The sequence below is a fragment of the Telopea speciosissima genome, chromosome 7, assembly GCF_018873765.1.
Source record: "Telopea speciosissima isolate NSW1024214 ecotype Mountain lineage chromosome 7, Tspe_v1, whole genome shotgun sequence".
Taxonomy (NCBI): domain Eukaryota; kingdom Viridiplantae; phylum Streptophyta; class Magnoliopsida; order Proteales; family Proteaceae; genus Telopea; species Telopea speciosissima.
Window position 1 is genome coordinate 66260231 of NC_057922.1, and position 19352 is coordinate 66279582.

The 19352-nt window shown below is 40.7% G+C and overlaps 1 protein-coding gene across 4 annotated transcripts in view; it reads right to left on the bottom strand.

The window, feature by feature from the left end:
• The window catches only part of LOC122667568, a 32165-nt gene extending 15455 nt beyond the window's left edge, over positions 1-16710 (bottom strand). The window contains exons 1-8 of one of the 4 annotated variants that reach the window (XM_043863898.1): positions 16422-16710; positions 15507-15646; positions 15231-15413; positions 14942-15072; positions 13646-13685; positions 13023-13175; positions 7396-9736; positions 5796-7230 (exon numbers count right to left, since the gene is read on the bottom strand). In XM_043863898.1, coding sequence (XP_043719833.1) covers positions 5796-7230; positions 7396-9736; positions 13023-13175; positions 13646-13685; positions 14942-15072; positions 15231-15413; positions 15507-15565 — 4342 coding nt within the window. In that variant the 5' untranslated portion in view covers positions 15566-15646; positions 16422-16710. Of the gene's footprint in view, positions 1-5795; positions 7234-7395; positions 9737-13022; positions 13176-13645; positions 13686-14941; positions 15073-15230; positions 15414-15506; positions 15656-15850; positions 15992-16421 lie in introns of those variants that run through there. The other 3 variants (XM_043863895.1, XM_043863897.1, XM_043863896.1) reach the window with 3 other exon arrangements.
• Positions 16711-19352: the final 2642 nt, after the last annotated feature.

Consider the following 19352-nt stretch of genomic DNA (forward strand, 5'->3'; position numbering starts at 1 on the left):
CAAGGCCCCCATTATGATACCATGATAGATACCATTGCAAAGGCTAGCCCAGGATTCAAGGGCCCCACCCCATATGAGGTAATGAATGTTTATCTACCTCAACAAAAGAGTGAGATTGATGAGTACATTAGTGAGATGAGGAATATGTGGGAGACATATGGGGTGACTATAATGGCAGATGGATGGACTGGGCCTACAAGAAAGTCCATCATCAATTTCATGGTTTATTGTGATGGGAGGACAGTGTTCCTCAAATCTGTGGATGCATCCAAAGAGATAAAGGATGCAAAATATATTTACAGATTGTTAAAGGAAGTAGTGGAAAAAGATGTGGGTATTGAGAATGTTGTCCAGATTGTAACGGACAATGGAAGTAACTTCAAGCTGGCCGGTGAGAAGATGATGAACAATAGTAAGTACCGGCTCTTCTGGACTCCTTGTGCATCCCATTGCATTGACTTAATGCTAAAAGATATGGGAAAGTTAAAGTTGGTGAAGACTGTGGTTGAAAGTGCAAGACAAGTCACCAACTTTGTATACAACCACTCCTATGCACTCAATCTATTGAGGGAAAAATGTGGGGGTGACTTGGTTAGGCCTGGCATCACAAGATTTGCCACCAACTACATTGTCCTCAAAAGCATTGAGACAAAGAAGGCCGGGCTGAGAAGCATGTTTGCTTCGATGAGTGGTTTGAATGGAAGGGTTCCAAGCGCAAATGGGAGGGAAGCACAAGCAACGATGTCATCCGAGGACTTGACCAAACTAAGCAAAGTGGTGAAAGTTTTAGAGCCGTAGTTAAAGTTCTACATGTTGTTGACTCCGCTCGAAGGGCCCAACCATGCCAGTCCTATATGCTTGCAATAGACTTGATGAAAGATAGTGTCTATAGTGTGGCTCCTCGCAGAGCAAACACTTCTTAGATATCATAAATGCTCATTGGGAGAATCAACTTATGCATCCACCGCATAAGGTTGGTGAGTAAATTTGTTTTATGTTTACTAATTCATAGTATTATTATTTACTAATTACCTATGCATTTGACAATACCTCTATTCTATATGTCATATTTCAGCATACTACTTGAACCCTAAGTATCAATACAACAATAGGCTTGGGTTGGAAACTCAACTTATTGATGCTGTGAAACAAGTAGTGAAGAAGTTAGAGTCAGATGGTGCACTACAAGCAATTTGCAACAATGAGGTGAGTTCATTTGGAAACTCAACTTATTGATGCTTTCAAATAAGTAGTGAAGAAGTACTTACTAATTTTCCACATGGGTGTAGATCAAGGTATTTAGGGATGCATTGGGAAGTTTTGGAGTGAGGCTGCGATCTGAGGCGAGCACGTGGTGATCTTGGTAATTCTTTTAAGTTTTAAATTACATATGTATTGAAATTTGAAAGTTGAAAGTTGAAACAACATTTGACACATGTCTTTTTGTTGTAAACTTGTAATGCGTTGAATGGTGGGTGTTGTATGGGGAATCGGCTGAAAACTTAAGAAGAATAGCAATTAAAGTCCCTGCCCAAACATGTTCTGCATCTGGTTGTGAGAGGAACTGGAGTACCTTTGCACTCATCCACTCCAAGAGGCGCAACAGATTGGGGTCTCAACGTTTATCTGACATGGTGTATGTGCACTACAACTTGAGGCTGAAACTGCAACACATACGCATGGGACATGAGGGACAAAGGGGCACCATTGATCTAGCTGACATCTTTCAAGTTGACTCAGATGATGAGGACCCTATTGTGGATTGGGTGAGGGATAGAGGTGAGCCAGTGTTGGATGAGGAGGGAGGTAGGCCCGACCCCATGATAGCTTCTGAGATTGGTGCTGATGTGGACGAGTATATGGCTGACAAGGGTCAGATACATGCAAGGGAAGCCTCACCCATACCATTCCAGCCCACTGGTGGCAATGTTGTTGATGATGAAGACTGGTCTAAGTCCTCAAATGATGATGATGGTGATGATGGTGATGCTGGTGGTGGTGATGGTGATGCTGGTGGTGGTAATGCTGGTGGTGGTGATGTTGGTGGTGGTGATGCTGGTGAAGAATTTGACGGCATGCGAGAGCGTTATGTGGTAGGCCAGGAGGCCCAGGATACGGCACCTGTAGAGCCACTCCGATTCACTGGAGAGACACAATTTGATCATGCCACACAAGATACGGACCACGGAGCACGTGCCGCCGCACCCCCACCCTCGAGAGGCCCCCTACATACATACAACAGGAAGCATAGGGGTCGACAAACACAGTTGCAACCTGATCACATGGACATTGATAACCTATCTAGCTCTGTTGGTGGTTTGAGTATGGGTGATATGGAGGGAGGACCGATTGGACATTGGCGTGCCCCATCTTTTGACGCACATACCACTCCATTGGCATCGGATTATGGTGCACCACAACCTTACGGTGGATATGGATATGGATCATCATCATATGGGCAGTTTAGTGGGGTAGGGGACTATGACTACCAGTCCCAGTCCCAGGGACATACTGGATCATCTTTTGTAGATAACATCTTTGCATACCCTAGCGGACCTAGCTACCAACCTCACCAGCCCATACATGCAGCCAATGCCATCGCCTCTTGCGCCGGCGCCAACATCATATCACAGTGGATCATCTTCTTCACGGACTGGATCGATTGGTAACCCTAGTTTATATCCTAGGATAGGTTACCTACAGTATGTTGATGATTCCATTTACGTGACACTTGTGGATGACTACACTCGTTTCTTCTCCGATTCTATACCGTGGTCCACATATGTCCTTCAAACAGAGAGCAATGGACGTCGACTCGGCGAGGCATGAGTGGGATTGATCCGGGAGGCACAAAGCCAACTACTATTAGCGATTTAGCACTTGTAATTTGTAATGCGAAGTTGTGATTTCATTGATCTATGAACTTGTGAGTGTGACTTGCGAGTTGCGAGTCTTGTGACTTACTAACTTTGACACTTAGTGTATTGCCTTTAAGGCTTTAAGCGAGTTATTGAATATTATGGAGTTTATGAGAATCATGGTACTCATCAATGTGTATTGGCTTTAACTTAATATGTGATGAAGTTAAATACTATTATTAAATATTAACTGCCTAATCTATGTGTATTTAACTATTTATACATTAGGGTCGGTGACCGTATGTCAATCAAGGGTGCAAGCCCAAAACACCAATTTGAATTCACATTTTTACAATTTTATGGTTTAAATGTGTTTATTAAGCTTAAATAAGGCTGTCCATGAACTTTCAGGCCTAGATATGGCCAAATACCCCCCGAGATGGACCCCCGAAATATTGCAGAAAAAATGCAATATTTCGGTCATATTTCGCGATATTTCGGGTATCTCCGATATCTCGATAGGCCCGAGATACCGAGATATCGCGAAATATTAAACCTTGCTCACAAGTAATGGTGCTGATAGTAGTACCACCCACAGAGAGAGTGCCAACTAGTGTAGAAGGAGCCGGTGCAGTAGTCTGGAGGGCTGATCTGTCAGGGACAGCAGGGTGCAACATAGCAGCTCGGCAATTTTCTTCAGAGGAGACCAAGGCATAAGACTGCCCAAGTGTGGGAAAAAGGGAATGGCCCAACACTTGAACACGAATTGGGTCATATTCAACATTCAACCCAGCCAAGAAGTCATAGACCCTGATTTTATCCACATGTTTCTTATAGGCAGCCAGATTAGTAGCATTATCAGGTTGGTAATCAAAGAAGTGGTCCAACTGTTGCCAAAGGTTGCGTAGAGTAGCATAATATTTAGAGACTGTTAAGTCCCCCTGAGTAGTATGAAGAACCTTCTTCCTGAGTTCATAGACCTGTGCATCATTACCAAGTTATCCGTACGTTTCCTTACAGGTTAACCAAACCTGAGAAGCTGTATCAAAAAGGAGGAACCCATGTGCAATGTCCGAAGTCATAAAACCAATCAAATAAGACATGAGAACACCATTGTTGGCAAGCCAGCGAGTCAGGGCAGCACCTAGAGCAGCAGGCATGGGAGTAGTGCCATCAATGTGGCCAGTGAGAGCACGGCCAGCAATAGCAAAAGAGGCTGACCGAGACCACAATAGGTAGTTGATGCCATCAAGTTTGATGGGATTGGGCTGAAAAGTATGATAATCTGATTTTTCATGTCCAGGTTGATTAGAAGTTGCAGTGGAATCAGCAGAGTCACCCATAGTTGCAACAAGGCTGTGGAGAATGAAAAACCAGCAATTACACCAAACCAAGAGCTGAAATCAAGGTCAAGTGGGCCAATATGAAGGGCAAAACAACTCCCAAAAAATCAGCAGCAGTAGAGATCCCTTCCACAGAGATCGACAATGTCAGGGTATTGGAAGAGAACCCGAAATTGGAGATTGATATGGTGATGGGGATCCAAAAAAAATTGATGAAGAAGCTTGATCGAATCTGTCAAGGAACTTGTAGAGGATGTCCTTGATGAAGAGAAGAAGCTCCAATAAAAAAACAGCAGCAAACAGCCCAATTCCCAAAAATCGATAATGATCAGGGTTTCAGAAAACCCTAAAAAAGAGGAATCGATTGGGAGGAGGGGTCTTCAACAACCAAAAGAGGCTTGAGGGCAGCTGGTCTAGATCGCAGATGAGTGTCCAATATGCAGAAAACCAGCCTTGATCAATGGTAGTGGCTAGGGCTTCAAAATTCTGGAAACTCCAAAAATCGCAGACAGGAACCAGCAGCAATCGAACCAAATAAATGATCTCATAAAGGAGAAAAACAGAGGTGGGAATAGGGCAACAACTAGATCATATGATCACCTCTATAGTGCTGCCCTTAGGAAGGGAGGAGAAACAAAGGAAAAAAAGGAGAGAAAAGAAATCGAGAGAAGGGCAGGAAAGAAAAAACGATAGGAAGGGGGTGGGTTTTGAAAACTTAGATCAGAGAAATTTTGGCTCTGATGCCATGTTAACAAAACAGGTTTGTGGAATAATGCTTGAATGATCAATGAGATCAGTCAAGCTCTTTATTTATAATAATAAAAGAGATTACAAGGGGAAAAACACTATTCATGGCATTGTTTACGTGGACAGTATCACAACCCTAATTACATTTTTACCCTTGCTCATAAATACATAAATAAAGAATAAATAAAACACCCAAAAGACCAGAATACCCCCATGGTATTCTGGTGTACATAATTTAACAGAGATAATTCAACAAAAAAATGTCCAAGTATTCCTCCAGGCCCAAACACAATGACTGATCGCAGTTACCAGACTTAAACACAGTATCAACCCCTTTTGGGACTGGCTCCCAACTCAACTGGTGGGACAGCATGTCAACCAAGTCAAAAACTAGATCTTCTTGTTGTTCTATATATTTCACAAGCAAACAATAGCTATTATAGACTTGAACAAAGCGCAGTCTTAAGAACCATGAATGTAGTAATGTATTATAAAGAACCAAGTAGCTGGGTGGATGTGCTAGTTGGCTCCATGGCCTAGAGATGTTTCAACCAGTTCATCCTCCTAGAAAAGTCTGTTTATGATAACCTAGTAACTGACAACAACCATGGGGAAAGATCACAGATCTATTTCCCACAGAAATAACAGAAGAATGGGATATCATTGGTCTCAGTTCAACTTTTGGTCTCCACAAGCAAAAGAAGAAATGTATTACATTTGATGTGCTTCAGTTAGATTTCAAGGCTAATGGCAGATTTTAAGAAGTAATTCCAGTGAATAATAGTGCCTACAATCCTATATTGATGTTTGATATGATATAGGAAAATGCAGCAGGAATTTAGGATACCTTGTTCATTAAACAACTCTCCTTCATTAAAACCATCATAAGAAGGGTGACCCTGTGAGGAACCCATTCTTGATTTCCTCAATTCGTCTGATGACCGATTGACTGGATCCCGGACTTCTTCAGTATCATCATCTCCTTCTGAAGTTGTTGCAGATATCCAGTCTACCAGGCTCTCAGACCCACGACTTTTCCTCCCAAATTTCAGTAACCTCCTAAACCCTTTTGTCATGTCCTTTCGTGAAAGATGATGTGAAGTATTAGCTGTAAGAAGAACTGGCTTCTGAGCACTGCCCCACTTCCTCCTCATTCGAGCTGCATCAGATTCCATCTGACTGAGAGAGTGCAGGTTCCATGATGCAGGGCTCCCCACTGGAGAGTCCACACAGGCATCGATATCTGATGTCTCATGAACACAAGAAAATGGATGCTGCACCCGAGAGTTCCAAGAAGCAGGACTTTCTCCTGGTGAGTCCTGCACATTACCTGCAGAAGCATGGAAGGTAACAGACCCCGAAACAGCCACATCAGCTACCAAGTTGCGGTCCACTTGAGAAAGTGATCTCAGGGCATCGCCATTTTCTGACCCAGGATCACTTGATCTTTCGGATTCCTGGTTCAGTTGAGAGTTCTCATTATCTGAATCAGCAGGAAAATCTGCAGCCTTAAAACCTTCAACACCAGTCACTCTTCCAAATTCTTCCTCTTCCCCCATGACCATGTCTACTGAATCTTCCGGATTATCAGCCACTTCATCAGGCTCTTCTTCGTTTTTCAGGTCCTCAGATGCCATTAAAGCTGCCATATTAGCCAAACCAGCACCAGCCCCAGGACCTATTCCATCACCCTTCCTATATAAGGGCTTTGACAGAGCATTCTTGGGAGATTTGCCATAGAGGCCCTCGTCAGTTTGTTCATTGCTATATCTTACTGGTGCCAAAACAACACCATCAGAGTTCTGAGGTGACGAGTCCTTCAACTCACGAGGACTAGCAGAGATCTTTCTCATGGACTGAGATCGACGTGGCTTATCCTCCTTAACAAGTGGTAGCTCTTCACTGGTGCTCTTGCTGCCATTAAAATTTCGAAACTGTGAACGAGAAGCTGTCTTGCTGATTCCTATTGAAGGTTTTGTATTTTCCTTTCTTAAGTCAGAGAAATTGGGAACAGACTGTGCAAGGGGGTTTTCTGGTAGAGCCCGTCGCCTGCCAGAACTGGGATTGGAACACTTTGAAGATGATCGTGGAGCTGGCACTACTAAGGTCCGAGGGGTAGATAAAGATGAGCTTCTACTGGGCAAAAGCTTCTTGGATTGGGTACTTCTGAAAGAGCCATCCCCTGAATTTATCCCATTGAAGGGTACATCTTGTCCATACTGTATCTCTCCAGGAAATTCAGATGGATATTCATCATTTTCGCTCGGGACAGACTCTATTGGCTGCTGCCAGAAAAGAAAACCTTATAAGGGTTAGCTACGAACAACCACTCAAGAACCAAGTTCTGGGTACAGTTACCAGTCTCTCAAAATAAAACATCCATATCTACCAGCCGATAGCATATAGTTACGCATACCCGAAAGAAATAAAACTCAAAACAAGAATACCTGCTCCCTGTTCTTACTGGCTAAACGAATGGTAAAAGATCTGAGCTTCTCTGCACGTTGACGAGCATGAAGAGCTGAATCCTGCTGGCTTGGAGTCCCTGAGAACTTGGCCTTCATTTCAGCTCTACTCCGTTCAAGACTATCCTGCATTGATTTCATCTTGGCTTCCTTTTGAACCCTTTTTGAACTCCATTCTTCCCTCAGTTTTTCCTCTCGTTTCTGCATGTACCTGTCATAAAACTTTCCTCGAGAATCCTCGGACGAACCAAACTCAGTAATATTCTGTCTGAGTGTATTACCATGGTCTTGATTATCTACCTTCTTTATTAAAGAACTGAAATCAAACTCCATGTTGCTGGAACTACTAAAAGATTCCCTCACTGGATTTTTTTCTTGCAATCGATCAGGAGTAACTTCATCTGATGTCCTGTAAATGGCACTAGCAACCTGCTCTACCTGTGTATCTGGTCCTTTAGTTCTCCGAACAGAAGAGGGCTGATGATCTCCGGTTACCCGACATTTATGCGCTGCAAAAAGCTTCTCAAGCTCATTAGCTTTCAACTGCAACTCATCATTAAGTTCCTGACTTCCTTTTGACTGTCTTATCTTCTGAATTTGCTCAACTGGGGTTATTGTGGCTGAACCAAACACCCCTGGACTTTCAATAATCTTTCTTCGAGGAAAAGACATTTCATTGCTTCCATTGACTGGAGTGCTCTCACCCCTTCTACCTTGTGACTTCTTGCTCTGTTCAGGTGCAGAACTCTGTCGCTGCAACTTTGTTCCATGAAGATTATTTTCCACTTTGGGGGCCAAATCTCCATAGTCTATCCCCAAAGATACCAATTCTTTCCTCCCTACATCCTCCATTTTTCCTGGGAAAGAGCTCCCCTGGAATGGAGGAGCCAACCGATCACCTTCAAAACCTTTGTACTGAACCTGAAAGGCTGCTTGGTCTTTCAATTCAGCACTTCCTTCCAACTTACCTGAGAAAGCTTTACCCTGAATATGAGAAACTGGTGGTTGTCTTAAATCTGATCCAATGTCCACTGTTGCTCTGGGAGGATCCTTGAATAAAGCCTGGCAAGCAGGACGATCTCTCAGTTCGACAGTGCCTGTTCTGCTCACAGAAGCTCCATATGGCATCTGAGATGCATCCTGACCAGAGAGAACCAAGAACTGCGACTGAGAAGCAACTTGGTCTTTCCCTTCTGGAAGCTCAGTTCCAGAAAAAGGAGTTCTGGACATGTTTTGAGGTGAAGTCTGATCTTGTAATCCAGATTGCTCAGCTCCACTAGGATAAGATATAAATTGGGCCCGAGAAACTGCTTGAATATTCAAAGCAACTTCACCCCAGCCTGAATTAGAGTGTGAGTGGCTCTCAAAAGGTTCTTGATCTTTCCACCCCACCTTTTCTAATTTTCCAGTCAACACATTCACCTGAGTTTGAGACACCAGTCGATCTTGTGAATGAACATCCTCTGAGCTGCCAAACGAAGCTGTCACTTGGGCTTCAGAATCCGTAACCCGGGAACGAGTAACAGGCAGATCTTTCAAACCAGAATCATCCAATCGACCTGAAGAACCCTTGAAGTCAGCTTTTGAAGTCGTGGCTGTGTCGCGCGATTCCACATCATCCTTGCTATCTTCATTCACACAGGCAAATTTGCTAGATTTGCTGGACTGGGTCTGAGAGTTTGTGGAAGAACAAGGTGTGATTGAACTGCCCTTTATTTCCTTCCTATCATTACTCAAGTCCATACTCATGTCACTGGCCCCACTCCATCTTCTCAAAACAGCCTTCTCCATAACAGGAGGAGTGGACGACACATCTGAAGACAGCCTCCGAAGCTCAACAGACTTCCCTGATGCGACCTTACCACCACTTCCAGACTGCTCCTTCTGCTTGTTCTCAAACAAATTGATCCGGTCCTGAACACTTAGCCGCCTCGATTGCTGACTAGCCTGAGGCAACTCGGTCACAATCTCTTCCTTGTCCTTCTCCTTCTCAATGGTGCCTTCCCTGTTCTCGCCCCTATCACTGGAACGCCGAATTGGGAAGTTGAAGGAAGATTTCGGTTGTTGACACATGGATGATTTGGAGTGTTCAGGGGGTTGTGGAGCATCATGGTCTTGGCGAATCTGTTGCTGATTGTGAAACTGGCTCTGAAATTGGTGGGGCCAACTAGGCCTGGCAGGAACACTTTCTCCGGCAAGGTCATCAATGGACATATCTGAACTGGAACTGGTTCGGACGGCTTGATCGTCTCCTGTAGTCTTCAAAGCACAGATTAATTCCGGCCTTCTCTGACATAGGGAGATGAACTTGCTGCAAGCTTCACTGCAGAGAAAAAAGAACAGTAAAGAAACCAAAATATAATAGCCAACATACAAAGAAACTAGACATCATTCTCTGAAATCTGAAACTCAAACTCTGGAGAAATATAACTGTCTCATTCAAAAAAATGGATGATTGAAAAATGAAAACAACCAGAGCAGCAGTGTCACATTTTTGTCTTCTTATTCCTAACAAGAAACACCTGTTATCGTCTGGGAATATATCCACCTACTGAATGAGGTGATAAAATCAGAAATTACACAGCTTATGATCAAAATGTGGTTTTGTGATTAGCCATCAGTCATGTGGGTCTGATTCTATCTGCACTAAGGCATGTAAAATGAATCACCTTGTCTTTTTTCACAAGGAATAGGAGTGAAACTATATCCTATAACAGTAGTGACCACTTGTTTTTCTAGGGGAACTTAATGTGCATCCTGTTCCCACAGGGCCACACCCACCACAAAAGTCAAGTTTAAACTTTAAAGATGGAAAACAAGCAGGGAATTTCCTTAAAGTGAGTTCAAGTGGCAAAATTATAGAAATGCCACTAAATTCCATTACACTAGAAATGGCATTTTTTGATTTAATGAAATTTAAACTCAGTTTTAACCACTTTTAGTGCTTGTTTCAGGGTGTCCTCCATCCCGTCAACCCACCCGAGCCATCCAAGTCTGCCACGTGGCAAAAAAAAAAACCACCTTATGATAGTACTAAGTGTGATAACAGGATCGTTGCTCATATAAAAAACCCCCTTTTTTGAGAGAGAGAGAGATACAATGGGGGTGGATGTGGAATTTGAGGTCCACACCTGCATGGTGAGTGGTGACAACCTAATGTAGAGGTAGAGCTGGATCACGAAGGACCTAGCCCCAGGCAGGATCTTCTTGGACAAAATTTACTGCTGAATTCGTCTTCAAAAAACTGGGCAACTATTGATGAACTTGTAGCAGATGACAACGAAATCAATTGAAATAGAAAATAGAGAAGAAGGATAGGATTGGATCGAGAATCCCACTCACACGTACAGCCGTACAGGCATCTTACCCTCTCCCACTGCATCTCACAGCATAGCATGGTTTAAAAACCAAAATTCTCTTTTTTCTTCAATTCGTTGGCCACTGAAATCCAGCAGCTTTCCCTTATTTATAACCTTTAATTGATTACAGTAATTGAATCCTTCCTTGAGTGGAAAGGAATCTGTAGAGATAATTGAATTAGGGTAAGACACTGTAGATTCTTAGATCACACAGGCCTTGTATTTATATTAAGTAGAATGATAAGGATCCAAGTACAAATAGGAATCAACCTCAGTCCTAATCATATTAGGGATTCCTAGTACAACTAGGAATACCAAACTAGGATTCGGTTGAGGGAGATAAACAATAAAAAAGGAGAAAAATAAAATGGAATAAAGAGGAAACATCCTAATCTAACTAGGGGTACTTCCCCAATCAGTTAGGAAGCAGTCCTAATAGAATTAGGACTGCTTACCCCAATCGGATAGGGGATAAGTAACCTATTTCAACAGAATCCCCTAAGAAGCTAGACATATCCTAATTGGAAACTAATTACAAATCAAATCCAATCTATCTAGATAACTGAAATAGAAAGAGTGCTAGGAATAAAAATTACTGATTACATAAAAAAATATAATTAAAGAGGAAACAATCTTAAAATTACTAAGTCCCCCTTCAAGGACTAGATAAGCAATACAATTAAAATCCTAAATTATAGAAAACCAACATATCGCTAAGCAGCTGGGCACCATCAGAAAATCTCTCATGAAATATGGATTCTTGGCGGCATCTTTCTCTAATGCAGGCTGGCATGGGTCTCACAGAATCTTCTCAAAATTATCTCCAAAAAAAATCTGATTGACCGGGAATTAATCCCCCTTCAAATCAGCAAGATTGATAGCTATATTCTCCCCGCAAATAAAGCTGGCTGATGGCCATCCTAGGGCAGAATATAGGCTGGGAAATTGGAATTAAATAATACCATAATATGGGCCAGGTATGGACCCAGTTTGATACTCAATCGATATACCAATTCTGCATCACAACCCGCATGCTTCACTAATACAATATGCACCTTAAAAAGACACTATTAGCTCACCAGAAAAATTGAAACAGGCAACAGATCTTTCAAACTCAGTGGTAGCCCAGAGGCTGGCCAAACAATCAGATCACCAGGCCCAGTGATCTGGCCTGATATATTCTCAAACCACCATAGACCAATGGGGGTTTTTAACTTGCAGCCCAACTGACAGGAAAAGCCACCTGCCAATCCAAATTGGGTGTCTTTAAGGTCCACATGATCCCGAATATTGATGATCGAATCATCTTGAATCAAGAAGGTTCCAAGTCCAACCATTGGATCAGATGATTGTATCATTTAGAATTTCCAGCATAGGATCTGAACAATCTAACAATGATTATGTTTGGAGGCACTGAAATGGCAAAACTAGGTTCACATTGACATGCACTCAACGTTGTTTAACATCAGTGGAAAACTTTCTAGGTTGACAAAACCCTCTGCCCCTTGTATTATTGTCAAACATGAAACTTGTATAACAAATTGAAGTTTTTTTGGTAGTTCGACTACATTTGAGAAAAAGCTACTCATCTAACAATGATAAATTTACACCATCTCAGTTTTCATGGCCCAAGGGAGGCTAATGAAATCTCATCAAAAGGCAAGTGAGGTATAAGAAGTAGTCAGAAAGCAGTGCGGTATTGGTATAATCTACCTTTCATCTAACATCATAAATTAACACCATCTCAGTTTTCACGGCCCAAGGGAGGCAAATGAAATCTCATCAAAAAATTCGTGAGGTATCTGAAGTAGTCAGAAACCAGTGGGGTATTGGTGTAATCTACCCTTTCTTCTGTTCTCTTTCTTATTTTCCTTTCCTATTCCAAACTTCCAAAAATAACAAGATGTGTTTTCATTCTTTTCTATTATGTCCTCTTTATATTAAGTATATTGCATGTACAGTTTACCATAATGTAAGCTTCTCCATTTTTCTATAATAAAAAAGGCCAAAAAGATCCGATATGAATTTCATACAAGTCTACAGTTCATAAAGAGGCCACCGAAACAATTTTAGGCCAGTGCAAAAGCCACTGCAAAGGAGGAGCCCACTAACTAAAAGGTTTCAGTCTCTCTTGCAGATAGAAGGCTGACCTCATTAGGAGCAAACTTAAGCTTGCATAAAACTCAAACCTAATTGCTGTCCATAGAAAAGCCTAGTGATGTTTCTAAAAATAATTTTTCTTTAACTTACTTTAAGCGATGAGCACCAAATTGATCGGCAAAAAGTCTTAGTTCTGAGACAGTCTCAAGGGTGAAACCAGCAGCAGACGCTCGGGCAAGAGCCATGGTCAAGTCTTCCTTAACAGCAACAAGTCGCACATCAATCGCCCTCAGAAGCTCCTTCCTGATTCAAGACCAAAAATGAGAGTAGAACACACATAAACAAACCAAACAGAACCAAGTCCTCTCTATAGTTTTTAAACATCTGCACAATCAGTGTATAATTTCATCTATCTCAAACATCCAACAGATGGTGCTTCAGACCCTAACTACTCCAGCTCACACCAATCATCCCCTTCACTTTCCCCAAAAAAACATTGTTTTAGTTTTTTTTTTTTCCACAACCCTGTAAAAAAATTTAAAAATTAATGGAATCCTTTTCGTTGGTCAAGAAAATAACATCATTAGGTCATAGTATCTTTTAACTAGAAAAAATGCAGGTTATGAATAGCTCAAGATGCAATAAAATCAAGCGTCCTACCACAACAAAAAGACAGCATAAATAAACAAGATTAGAGATTAAGAATTGACAAGGCACCTTTTAATCTAAACGTACAAAGCAGTCAAGAAATAAAAACAACAGGAAGAACTTACTTGGTTATGTCAGCTGCATCTGGGGCTCCAGTATCTCCACCTGGAGCAAACATGGAGACAGAAAATAGTCAGCCGTAACTGTGACATCCTACCAGTCACAACTAATACTTTTTTCTTAATCGAGACTTGAGTACATTAATCAATGAGTCTTCACAAAAGCATGTCAAATCTGAATCAAGAAATGGTACATACCCTCACTTTAGACACCAACAAAATCTCAGAGCAGATGTAGTAATAGCTTCACCTTTTTCATCAGTATAACATCTAAAGATGTTCAGGAGACCAACACAGCCCATGAAGCCCGTCCATCAAAGATTAAACATTTTTTTAATCTCTTTAAGACTTATTACTAAATAAGAAAGGTGTTTTCCCCTTTGGTTTATGAGCCCTTTAGATTAAGACTTTTAAAAAGAAAATCTAGCATCAAAGATCAGGCATACCATGTACACATTCAGTCTAACCCAAATATATTCAGGAGTCCCATCATATTTAATTAACTCTCTGCATCTGTCTGTGCATGGCTAACTTTAAACAGAAAATACCATTTCTTGCTTTCCATATAACAAGGACACTGAATGCTAGTTTCCAAGATAATCTACTCCACTTGACATGCACATTCATTTCTGACCATTTTTTGGTGTTCTAATGGATAAACAGTAAGTTTAGTGTACAAGACAAACCCAAGAACTTGGCAGTAAACCTGCCTTTTATTTTCCTAGTAGTATGCTGCCATAGTCATGTTTTATTTGTTATTTCCTAGTAACAACTACTCACCTTTTCATACTTTAAATCTTCAATTTAATCCATTAAACCTACTGTACACCTCTTGAACCTTCCTTCCACTGCAACTATGCTTAAAAGGTTCCACTGACATCTAACCGAAAAAGGGAAGAAAACTAAAATCTCTATAAACACATTTTAGCAAAATACTGGCAGAGCCGCAACTATGTCTAAAATACCAAAAAGAAAAATGTCGACGGGAAAAACACTATGGATGCCAAAACTTGCGCAATGATAGACTTCTACAAAAATCCATCAACAAGAAAACAGAAAATCCACCAGAACTCTTACATAAACCAAAACTATGAAACACAATGACAATTAAAAATAGATACCAAAATTGACTCTAGAAATCGACAGCAAATTTAGGAATGGAAACAAATGCAATGTTGCATCCAACATTTAGCCTTGATGCATAAAAACCAACCCAAAGTGAAAGGGAAAAAGTTTACTATCCATCAACACGGAGATACCAAATGACTAAAATAAACCAAAGCTAAGGATTATCTGACATACCAAATGAACTGGGCAGCTTATCTTCCCCTTGTAGTGAATAAATCCTCCGTGCTGCTTCCAACTGAGACATTTCAGCATCAAATGTATTGACAAGCTCCAAAGCCTCCGGTGTACTAACAAACCGGACAAACCTGAAACCAGGATGCCCAAATTAAGACAACAATATGAGGCAATCCCCATTTCATAATGAAGTGACTACTGGCAAGCACACTGTTTCATTATGAAGTGGATTACATTAGTCAAAACGCAGTTTGAGTTGGCAACAAAAAAAGAAATACACGTGCCCAACCTCTCAAGAGTCCCTTTTGTGAACCATTTTCCAGCATTTTTATGTTTTTCAACTTCAAGTTTGATAGACTGAACTGCTCGAGCAACCTGTTCTTCCGCAACTGTTAAGTGTGTAATAAATGGCTTTACCAGACCTGATGTAAGCTTCTCCGTCATTCCATCACTGGAAATAAACAGCTCACATCTGCCAAAAGAAAAAGGAATAAGTACAGAAAATCAAAATTCTGCAGTAACTAAACATTCTAAAAGTTTAAACACCATTAAAGAATCTTCTCACCGTGAGCGCTTTGGCGACAGCTGGAACACAGCATAATCAAGCAGTGTGTCAGATTTCATTTTCTGCTATTGTAGAGACAACAAGCCCTCCCCAATTCTTCCACACAAGACTGACTTCTCAGCAGCTCAAAGTCCAAATCTTCTGAATCTGTTGTAACTTGAACATTCATTATCTCAATGGACAAGAAAAACTATCCATTAAAGCTTTAACTAAAATTTGAATTCTGCACTATCTAGTTCCAAGCAGGGATAAAGGGAAGAATGCATGACGCTTCCAATTTATAATTCAAATAACAAGACAATTTTATCCTTAATCCACATTTCACGTCAAACGCGTGAAAGAACCTGAAATTTTTCTGGATCCTTCATAAGGGAGAATGAGAGCTTTCATCTGATCAAATACCTATACAAAATTTACCATGGATTTCAGTGCCGGACAGGGCTAAAGCTCTAGTTTTATAACGAGGTGCCACCAAAATCTAACCTTGCCTGTTGAAATTGGAAAAGCTTTTCCATAACGCCAGAGTCGAAAAGGCCTCAGATCTAATTAAGAAGGACAAGTAACACGAAGTGTTCCTTAACGGAGACACCAAGTGAAGCCATGAAGTTCATCTGACAAAAGCAACAAGACCTAACCAATAGGCTGATAGATAGCAACAGCGGAATCATTGGAACGAAATGGAAAAAAGCCTATCCATTTTCTCACACTCACAGACAAAATAGAACAAGGCAACCAGGCGAGGAGCTCAAATCCTCAAATAATGAAGTCAAATGATACCAAAAACCTAGTCATACACAGGGAAAACCAAGGCGGAATCGTTGCAGAAATTGGCAGGAGAATGTGAGTTGAAGCCTCAAAATTGTAGATTTGGAGATGTAAGAGATACTGATAGATCGAGATTTTTTCCTACCTCTTCTTCATGCTGCAGAGATCTCCGATTGCAGAACAGATCTTCGATTTCGTTGCTCTGAAAACCAACATTTGTTTTTTCTTTTTCTTTTTCTTTCTTCGTCTTCTCAGTTAAGCGCACTTTTCTGGGGAGAGTGAGTGTGTGTTTTCCTTTTTTCCTTTTGCTGTTTTATTTACAAAGCCCTACTCTGAGTCATAGCCGCCCATTGTAATCGCTTTACTCTTCAGTCCTCTCTGAAATGATATTTTCTTCTCTTTATCAGTTTGTCTCTCTCCCTCTCTTGTGAGAGATAAGGAACAGTAAAGTAGAGACTGGAGAAAGAGGGATTCAAGACTCGAGAGAGAGTGGTGTTATAGTGTGCTTCGAATTCAGGCAAGTGACAACAAACTTATATAATCTTCCTGATTAATCCTTAATCCTAACTAAACTACCATCAAATCTCTCTAATTAATCTTTGCTGTGAAATTAGAAAATATAACACATCTTCCTGATTAATCCTTAATCTTAACTAAACTACCATCAAATCTCTCTAATTAATCTTTGCTGTGAAATTAGAAAATATAACACAAACAGTAATACAGTAGTACTTCAGCGATTTAGTGGAATATGTGAATTACTATAATACCCTTGTAATTAACTCTGCCAATTCTTAACTACGGCAACGTTCTGAGGTTTGAAATTTTGAATTTTCGCTTGGGCCACGATTATACCGTGGAGATCAGAATACCACCAATCACCATTTTTTTATTTTTTTTTATTTTATTATTTACCCATAACAGATGTTCCAATCACTGCTTCACCACCCATAAAAGATCGGAATCGGATCTGTTGAATCACTCAAATTCAATCGGTCGGCCGACTGCGTTTCCCATTCTAGGAAAAAATACGAGTTAGAGATTGAAGTACTCTACCATAGAGTGCGGAAGGCCTGAAATTTATGCCTTCCCGAGCCCGATCCTAATTCTTGCCCGTCCAAGTTGGCAGATCTATATAAAGGGATTTTAGGGTTCAGCCAGATTTCAATCGATTCTTGAATATCAGTATATTTAGATTGATTTCAACTTGTTGCAATTTAAATCTGACCCGATGACATGGATGTCCTGTAAAAATAGTAAAGGACACTAAAGAGACCCAGAGCGGACTGTCAGACCCATGCAACATATAAATTATTTTTGCAGGACATCCATGTCATCGGGTCATATTTCAGCTGCAACACAACCAAATCAAAATATCAATCAGTTGAAGCTGCTATGGCAGTCAATTCCACTTATTTGAATCATGTATATGAATCTACGAGTAACTTGGAGATTCCATGAGTTCATGTCAATCTTAATCAAACAATCGTAATCGTCCTCGTTCGACTTTCGCACTATGAAATCAAGTATTCTAAGTCGTGAATAATTCAGAAGGTGTAAATTTTGATCGCAATCCATGAGTAGAAAAAAAATCAATAAGTTCTTAGATTTGTCACAGCAAAAACTAAACTATATGGGGCCAAATTTTATAGACAAGTAAATTCAAAAGGTCCTCACTCACATGTCAAGATTCAACCCATCCAAACTTAACCACATAGCAAAACAAAGGCTTGGATAACACCAAACCTATAAGGAGGGTGCATGGACATACACCAAAGTAGATGTTGTTAAGTGATTTGAGTTTCGAGTTGAAATTTGACCCGCCATCTATTAAGACTAGTTTTAGATATTTAACGATCAAAATTGTCACATCACTCTTCCACTAATGATATCGATCACAAACACTTCCACCTTTTGAATTTAAATAATTTTCCCTACTTGAAAATTAGTCAAAAAAATGAGATTCACATTAATTTATAAAGTAATCATTATGTTTCAAAATTTCACTTTTCATTCAGTTTTTCTATTGAATCTTTGTAAATATTAAAAAGATTTTGGGTCAAATAATTCAAGACTCCACGTTTTATAGCTTAATTGTTGGTGAATCATTAACGCTCAATGATTGGTTTTTTTTTTTTTTTTTTTCAAACCAATTCAAATTTCATATGAATTTTGAACCGTATTATTTGTGAATTTATCAACTATGGTCACATTACAAGTGAAACTATAACGGTGTAGACATTGGAATTTTGCCACCACTCTTGGCGATGATGACAATGGGACATAGATGGAAAGGATCACATTCTAAGCCCATGAAAAAACCCATTTTGGAGCTTTGGAGCCGCAGACATGGGGGGGGGGGGGGGGCGGGATCATATGCCTCTGTTAGCCAAGTTACCCGGTTCAAATCAACTTTCAACCCATCGACCAAAATCCAAAACACAACCCCCCTTCCCAAAAAACCTAACCCCTTGTATTCTTCTTCCTCATTTCACATTTCTTATCCCTTGTTTCTCAGCTCTCAAAAGTCATCACCAGTTTCCTCTGTCCTCCTCCCGCATTCCCTCAATCCCTCCTCCCACACTCCCACTCTACTAGCAGCGGCACTAGGGCTCGCTAGCGGCCATACTCCAGAGTAATGGTGACCGTTGCTAGGTACAAAGTAGCAACTGTGCTACTTCTTCCAGTTTTAGGATTCCTTCGAACAGCAACAACCGGTGTGCAAATTCCTATCTAGGACTCCTTCGAGCTGCAGCTATCTTTGGGAAATAGGTTAGATTCTTAAAACCCTTTTTCCCTCTTCTTGTGGACTATAGTGACTTGTGGGTCTATAGGCTGTACTGCGGACCGTCATCTAAGGACTATAATTTCTCTTAGAATCATTAAAACATGAGTTAATTCTAAATGCCCCCCTGAAAATAGCCAAACACACGGTTGCCTCCCTGAACTTTCATTAATGCAACCTGCCTCCCTGAACTTTCATTAATGATTGTAGTCCCTGGTGTTAGACAGAGACGTTATAACCATAACGGATCCCAGCTTTTTAAAATTTATGAACCATTCTGCCACTTGATAGGATAA